Source organism: Garra rufa, chromosome 12 (genome assembly GCF_049309525.1).
Source record: "Garra rufa chromosome 12, GarRuf1.0, whole genome shotgun sequence".
Classification (NCBI taxonomy): Eukaryota; Metazoa; Chordata; class Actinopteri; order Cypriniformes; family Cyprinidae; genus Garra; species Garra rufa.
The window spans coordinates 33,054,296-33,062,171 of NC_133372.1; the positions used below are offsets into that span (position 1 = coordinate 33,054,296).

General features: G+C 39.9%; 1 protein-coding gene across 1 annotated transcript; it reads right to left on the bottom strand.

Annotated features, from left to right (window-relative positions):
* Positions 1-1,503: 1,503 nt before the first annotated feature.
* Positions 1,504-7,008, bottom strand: ip6k2b (inositol hexakisphosphate kinase 2b). Its single transcript, XM_073851448.1, has 5 exons — positions 6,475-7,008; positions 4,776-4,992; positions 4,303-4,451; positions 4,004-4,179; positions 1,504-2,897 (listed from the first exon to the last, which is right to left on the bottom strand). The coding sequence occupies exons 1-5, from the start codon at positions 6,695-6,697 to the stop codon at positions 2,373-2,375; spliced, it is 1,290 nt and encodes a 429-aa protein (XP_073707549.1). The 5' UTR covers positions 6,698-7,008; the 3' UTR covers positions 1,504-2,372.
* Positions 7,009-7,876: the final 868 nt, after the last annotated feature.

A 7,876-nucleotide genomic window follows, 5' to 3' on the forward strand; every position in this document is an offset into this window, starting at 1 on the left:
TAAAAAGACGATATTCATGCAGACAGCCAGGGGTGTAGCAGCCAATTTAAAAGTGGGGGGGACAGTATGGTGATGTTCATACAGTATAATAAATTCTAAATAGAAGAACAATGGGAATTTTACAACACCAAAGTGGCAATTTGAGGACACCCAAGAGATTTGCGCTGTGATTGGCTAAATGTTAGTTCACTCACATCTAAGTAACAAATCAGAGAACAATGGCGGAAATATTGGTGCTAGGTCAAAAAAAGTGCGGGGGACATGTCCCCCCCGGTTGCTACGCCCCTGCAGACAGCACACAAATGTTCAAACTTTAGTCTAAGGCCATCATGATATTAGCCCCTAATGCCAGCAATTACAACTACACTAAATTATAGGCCTACTGAAGTTGCAAAATTGCCATAAATCAAGACTGTAAAAAAAGCCTAGCGGTTTTCAGCCACCACATTTCTGGAGAAAAACATACAAACATGAATGTGGGGGAAAAAAAGAGAACTGTACTATTTAAGGCATTCCACGTCACCTAATCAGACGTTTCCTGTCTCGAGGGAAAAATGTAGCAATCATGACTACTTGCAACTATTTGGCGTCTTCCGTCTGCGCTCTGTTTGGATGACTCCTGTATAGCATTCCTTGTATATTTTCCACTCAGTGTTTGTTACCTGGTAACATTTTTCAAACCAATTTCTCTCTTTTGGCAAGCTTTCAAATGCTAACCTGATTCTGTGTGCCAAAGGAATTTCCCACTTACGAGTAGTTTTCCCGGCATTTGGAATATAATCCAGAGCTTTACTTGAGAATGTGAGTGCTGGAACAGCTGAGACAGTCACAGACTGGACCAAGGACATGAGAGGACAAACATATATGGTGAATAACCCGTAAAACACATTATTTCATACATATATCATACACAACATTCTTACTTAAGACAGGTCACATGAGGAAACACACAAACAAGCCCCTACAGTCTGCATGTACGCAGTTCTACCATACAATCCAGTTTAAATCCCTTACACTCCTGCGCAAACACGCACAAATAACAGGCTTAGAGAGTGCTTGCGGAAAGCTTTTAGTGAAAGGTTTAGCAAATCCGTAATATGCCTGCTGGGGCTTGGTCAAAGCAGCGGTGAGCTGTACAGCTGGTGTCCGAATCCAGTGTCCTCTGAAAGCAATGCGGCTTATTTATAGTAAAGAAAAAGCTTTTCCTGCATTATATTTTGAATCAAGAGCATTTGAACCAAGGGTGTGAACCCATTGTACAAGTACAGTGCTGTTTACACATTATAGACTTCGACCAAATTTAATCTGCCTTTGGAAGACTTGCTGCATGGATATTTGTTTCAAGTAAACAAACACAAGCGCTAACCGGAGTGCTAATATTAGTTGGCTTTTGGTACTTCAAAGTCGTAAGTCTAATATCAAAGAGGACATGTCGTACTCATGATATAATCTCTATTTTCTTTTGTACAAAACAAACACACAGAAATAACAAGCTTCAAAATGTACCACAACAAAACATTTCTTTTATTGTTTCATATTGTCAAAAACAGAAAACCATGACATAAAAATCATTTCTCTAACTATGTCACTTACATCATAGAGTAGAACTAGGATGGAATGTCACATTTCCATTCACATTGGATAGAAATATTCTTATAAATAAATAGGGTTCTCTTTAAAGTCTCTGCAGTAAGGATGCTAATCTTCAACACGTGGCTATGGAATGAAGAGGATCCGAGTCCATGAAATATATTAAAATGTCCAAATGAAAAAGTCTTTTATGATCAGGAATCATTCCCTACAAGAACAAAGTCTCTTCCCTTGAGTCCTGCAGGGTCCTGCTTAGTGTTTCTAAAGCACCTTCATGTATGTTGCTTAGTTGCTTGTCATATCATTTTATGATTGTGCTACCGTTGCTACAAACTCACCTCTTTTCAAAAGGTGTGTAGAACATCATATTTCGCAAATGTCTTTGTATAAATGTGTCTTTTAATGCAAGCTTTAGCTTATTTCCCTTATCTTTCATAGATGAGGAGAACAAATAAAGATACACAAGCAGATGAGAAGTCACAGAAACTCATCTACCGCCGCCCATCTGCGTTTCGGGGCGAGTGAAAACAAATGGCATGGAGAGAGACCACACTTCTTGACCTCAGTGAGAAATTACAAGAGTTCAGTCCCTTCAGCTCCAGAGGGTATCTGGGAATTCAGGATTTTCCTGTGACCCTCGCCTACATGACGGCTCTCCGCTAGAGCTATGAAAAGGCATAGCAGGGCGAGCTAAGCGTGAACTTTAAACCCTGATGGCATGGTCAGGATGCCCACGGTTAAGCCTTGGCATGGCCAATGCACAGTAAGATGCACAAGAGCGTTTAGTCGTTACTGTGCTCTTCAAGCTGGGACAGAATGCTGATGAGATTCTGCAGGCCGAAGATGTAGCCGCTGTCTCCACCTTCATGAACGACGCTGTCCTCTCCATAATCACGACACGTCGTGTGGGCGAAGTCAATCATTCGGACATCCACCATTGTTGAAGTGCTGCTGGAGTGGTCACGACGCCCTCCGTATGCTCCCTCCTCATCGTCGTCCTCATCTTCATCGTCCTCTTCATCTTCCTCCTCTCCTCCACGAGAGGGCCGGGATCGAGATGGGGCTGGGGTTGGAGCCCCGTCGTAGATGACGAGAAGAGACGAGGAGAAGAAACGATAGCTCTCGCATGCTTCCAGCACCGCTCTCATCTCTCTAAGTCTCTGCAGCACTGGGGTCAGAAGTTCTCGGCGCAGAACTCGGCCGTCGCTGAAGAACTGGCACAGAGCCTCTTTGAAGCCGGCCAGACTCAACTTACGCCCGTGATACTTGTTCATGAATATAAGCTGCCCTGTAGCGTTGTGATACACCTGTTAGGAGAAACAGAGATCGGAATTAGATTTAGGGTTGTACTAATCACTAAAACAAAGACATACAGTTGAATTCAAAAGTTTACATGCGCCTTGTAGAATCTTCAAAATGTTTATTATTTGACCAAAATAAGAGGGATCTTACAGAATGCATGTTACTTTTTATTTAGTACTGACCTGAATAAGATAATTCACATTAAAAGACATTCACATACAGTCCAGAAGAGAAAATAATACTTGAATTTATAAAAATGACCCTGTTCAAAAGTTTACATACACTTTACTGGCCGCTGTTCTTCAAAAAAATCCTTCAGGTCCCAAATTCTTTGGTTTTTGTGCATTTCTGTGTTTTGAACCCTTTCCAACAATGACCGTATGATTTTGAGATTAATCTTTTCACACTGAAGACGACTGAGGGACTCACTGATGCTTCAGAAGAGGAAGCACTACATATTAAGAAAAATTTGAAGATCAGGGTAAATGTAACTTATTTTGTCTTCTGGGAAACATGTTAAGTATCTTCTCTAGCTTTTGAAAGGCTGTACTAAATGAAAAAAAATATGATATTTAGGCAAAATAAGAAACATTTACACTTCATTATGTTCAAAAGTTTTCACCCCTAGCTCTTAATGCACCGTATTTCTTTCTTTAGCATCAGTGAGTGTTTGAACCTTATATAATAGCTGCACATGAGTCCCTCAGTTGTCCTCAGTGTGAAAAGATCATTCATTGTTGGAAAGGGATCAAATACACAAAAATGCGGAAAAACCAAAGAATTTGCGGGACCTGAAGGATTTTTCAGAAGAACCGCAGACAGTTCAACTGTTCAGGACAAACAAGGGACTGATGAAAAACTATAACTAAACAAACAAACAAACAAAAAACTCTGGATCATTCAGGTAACAACACAGTACTATCATTTTCTCTTGTGGACTATATGTAAACGTCTTTTATGTGAAATATCTTATTAAGGTCAGTATTAAACAAAAAACAACATGCATTTTGTATGATCCCTCTTATTTTGGTCAAATAATTAACATTTAGCAGATTCTGCAAGGTGTATGTAAACGTTCGACTTCAGCTGTATTTAGAAGATGTGTAGCTACCTGCATGCCACAGAGGCGTACTCCAATAGAAGAGGAAGTGCTTTGTTGGCATTTGCGAATCTGATTTGCTTTCTTCTCCTCGGAGGCATCGTCCCCATGCTGACGTGTTCCCATCTTCAGATCGAGAACGCATGGAACCCGGTACCGCCATGTTAGATTCTCCAGCAGAATAAATTCTGAGAGGGGTCATGGGTCAAGGAGGAAATACTACAAAGCTGAATATGCTTGAACATCACAAACAACAAGATTTTATGCTACAGTGGTAATAGGTAAGTGTGTCCACTCGTTACAAAGGATACTGTGCTGGTTTCGGTGTTTGGAGTTCTCCTTCATCCTCTGTAGGTGTTGCTGGTGACACTGCAGACTCCAAGGATTGTGTTTGATCTGAGGAACCACATTTCCTTTCTCCAGACTGTAGTACAAAACCTCTGCCTTATCATCCCGATTACTGGAGAGATCAGAGGAGAGAGGGTTAACGAATTACGGTCATCACGTGCATTTAAGTGTGCCAACTTTTGAATTATACAATAAGGATGTGTATAGAAATGTTAAAAAGTCTGGGGTCTGTAAAATTTTTTAAACTTTTACAAAGAATATTTGGCTCTAATGCTATAATATTTTGTGGAAACCATGTTACATTTTTAAAATGTACTGTTATTTTCTATCAATTTAATGCATAATTGCTAATTAAAAATATTAATTTCTTCAAAAACAAATCTTATTGACCCCATACTTTTAAACGGTAGTTTATTAACCATGTGTCCTCACTCACCTTTTGCCTTTGTCATCTTTGCGGCTCTGTCTGGCTCTTTCGTTTTCTGGTAGCAGGCCTGATGGTTTCTTTTTCCCCCACTTAACAAGCTTATTCTTGGGTTCGCCATCAGCAGAGGGTTCTTTGTTTTCCAAATCAGCTGGATCGCTGTGAAGCGGGTATGCTATCAAACACAGATTCCCCTCTTCATCTTCCTCAAAACTCACCGACACCACACCTGGAGAGAACATGAGGGAAAGAAAGAGAAACAGAGACAGTGAGTACGCTGAACATGGCATTGACGCATAAACAACATATGATTCAGACATGACGAATCATATGATGATTAAAAATGTCTTACCCAATCCGGCATATACTGTACTAATAAACTTAAAAGGGAACTGAGAAGGGAATGAATGTGTGTAGATAGTGAATATTCAACAATGTCATGTAAACGTGAGAGTGTGGGAGAGTGTTTTGCATGCCTTCTAGTGCTAAGCAGAAAAAGACACACGAAAAACACAGGAGGCAAGAGGGTACAATTCAATGAGCTCTTTTATTACCACTCATTGGATAAACCATCTGCAAGATTCCCACAAATACAAAGACAATTTCATAGTCTGAGCTTTACAGAAACTGTATCAGTGAAATTTACATTTGGTACATTCAGAATACAGATCAACACATAACATACAAAGCAAAAATATACATATATACAAGTCGCATGACCCCAGACATGATTTATGGTGGTATCTCATGATAACCATAGATGGAACTAAGCATCACAAGGGGATTGTGGGTAGCTGAGTGGGGTAGGGTGTACAGAGACAGAAAAAGAGAACACCAAAACCTTTTCAACATAAAACAAATTATTCTGATCACCAAACACAACTTGTCTGTAATGGCTGTATGTAAGTATATGTGTGTGAGACTCAGGCACTAGGACCCTGCAGCCTCAACCTCTGCAGTCATGGTAGAGCAATGACATCAACAGCAGTGATGTCACGTCTCTGCACCAACGCTCATACACACTTTGGCTTGTACTTGCTGAGTCAGAACATGTGTGGTTAGTTTCAGTGTGTGTCAGGCTTTACGACGAGTAAGAAAAACACAGTTGAGCCATATATGTGTAAGAGACAAGCATGTTAGTATTGTAAGTATGTTCTAGCATGTGAGAGTGTGTCCGCATTCTTTCCTATATGTCATATCCTGACAGCTTTTTTTAGTCCTACACCCTTGCCCAGTCAAAGACACCGCCAAATACACAGCGAGAGATGCCAGTGTGTCTGTGTGCGTGAGTGTTTAAATATATCAGACTAAAAGAACTGAACATGATATTCCATCTGATGCCATGAACATAAATCTGTGAGGGTCCAAAAGTGTTATGAGAGTTTAAGAGAGTGCATTTGTCCTATAACTCTGTGTATATGTGTATGTATCTATATATATCATCATTTAAATGTCATTCAAAAAGGGTCATCCAATCAGTTAGCGCATATGATAGTGTGTGTGGCCTTGTTATAGGAGTCACGCTGCACTGTAGGAAATAAGTCAGTGTAACTTCTTCATACGAATTCCTCAAAACAATCTTATATATCATTTTATGAACAGATAAACTGAAGAGAGAGAAAGGAAGTCTATCTATCACACACAATAGCACATTAACAACAAAGTGGCTGATTTGGTTGTAATGGTAATGTTCTGTTAAGTATCCACTTACCTTTGTACTGTGGTGTGAATTTGCGGATCTCGGGTGGCAGGCTCTTGTAAAACTGGTGTTCTCTGGGTATTAGTGGTTTACAGATAGTCTGTTCCCCAAAGCGCAGTACACAAGAGTGGCCGCCGACTTGATGGACAAATGGTTCCAACATCACTCCACCTTTCATTTCTCCTTTTCCTGGGTATCTACACCCCTCCATCAGCGCTTCTAAAGCCGGACTCATCTTCTGTACACATCCGTCACTCTCAGGCTGATCTATTGCTTTCTATTTGTGTGCCTGTGTTCTCCTCCTCTGTTGTTCCTGTTTCCGTGGTGGCAGTTAGGCACAAAAGGCTAAGAAAACCAAAGGAATTGAAAAATATTCCTGTTTTTTCCTCTTCAGTGAATATGGAAATAGTAATCCAGAAGCAGTTATGTTATAATAATGCTTTTAGCAAGGTTATTTTACACTGCGGACAGACTGTGAGAGTGTCTCTGTCCCCGTTTCTGATGTAACTGAGAGATCTGTTCTAAGCAGGCAGGAAAAATATCACAACAGGTCACATGGTTCCACCCCCCTCCTTAAACTCAGCCAATCAGAGCACAGCAGCTGTTGTCGGGTGGGAAGTGAGAAAGGGGAAACTGAGCAAACAAAGGGACAGGAAAGAGAGAGAGTGTGTGAGAGAGATATATAAGTGGGGGGTTGTTGGAGTTAAAGACCAAAACAAAGAGATATGAGGAACGAGGAAAGGAAAGAGAAAGTACACTGTCTTTCTCAGCAGTTTTGACTAGGAAACTGAGAGACAGCTGAAGCATTGTAAATGGAAAATATAACCAGACATTCCAAGTCTGTATTCACAAAGGACACTGAAGGGATTGCGTTCCACTAGTCTTCAGGATAGTGGTCAATCAATGTGAATTTCTCAATGAGCAATTCATAAAATCTTTCCCTTTGGTCCCTTCAATCTTAAATGTTTTGGTTACATTCTTGGAATCCACCTTGTTTTAAAACATAAAGCTCAAAGTATACAGTGTTTGTGACATAAATATTGTCATCAGTATAGTACACATGCAGCAAGATTTTTGCAAGCAATCTGTAAAATAATACACATGGAAAAATAATACACTTTCTTCATGTACTTATTCGACATTGTAACTATAAAAAATAGATTTAAAAAATAATGAACTTACTCTTAAAGGGTTAATTCACCCAAAAATGAAAATTAGCCCATGATTTACTCACCCTCAAGGCGTCCTAGGTATGTAAGACTTTCTTCTTTCAGATGAATCCAATCAGAGTTATTTAAAAAATTGTCCTGGCTCTTCCAAGCTTTATAATGCCATTGGGTAAGTGTTTTTGTTCAACAGTTCAAAAGAAGTCCAATAAAGTGCATCCATCAATAATAAAAAGTGCCTCACACAG

What these genes read in the sequence shown, in the direction of transcription:
- ip6k2b (XM_073851448.1), bottom strand. Translation starts at nt 6,697, where the DNA reads ATGAGTCCGGCTTTAGAAGCGCTGATGGAGGGGTGTAGATACCCAGGA. An exon ending in ATTCACACCACAGTACAAAG is followed by an intron (nt 4,993 to 6,474) that starts GTAAGTGGATAC and finishes TGTTCTCTCCAG; the next exon opens with GTGTGGTGTCGGTGAGTTTT. An exon ending in TACGCCTCTGTGGCATGCAG is followed by an intron (nt 2,898 to 4,003) that starts GTAGCTACACAT and finishes TTCTCCTAACAG; the next exon opens with GTGTATCACAACGCTACAGG.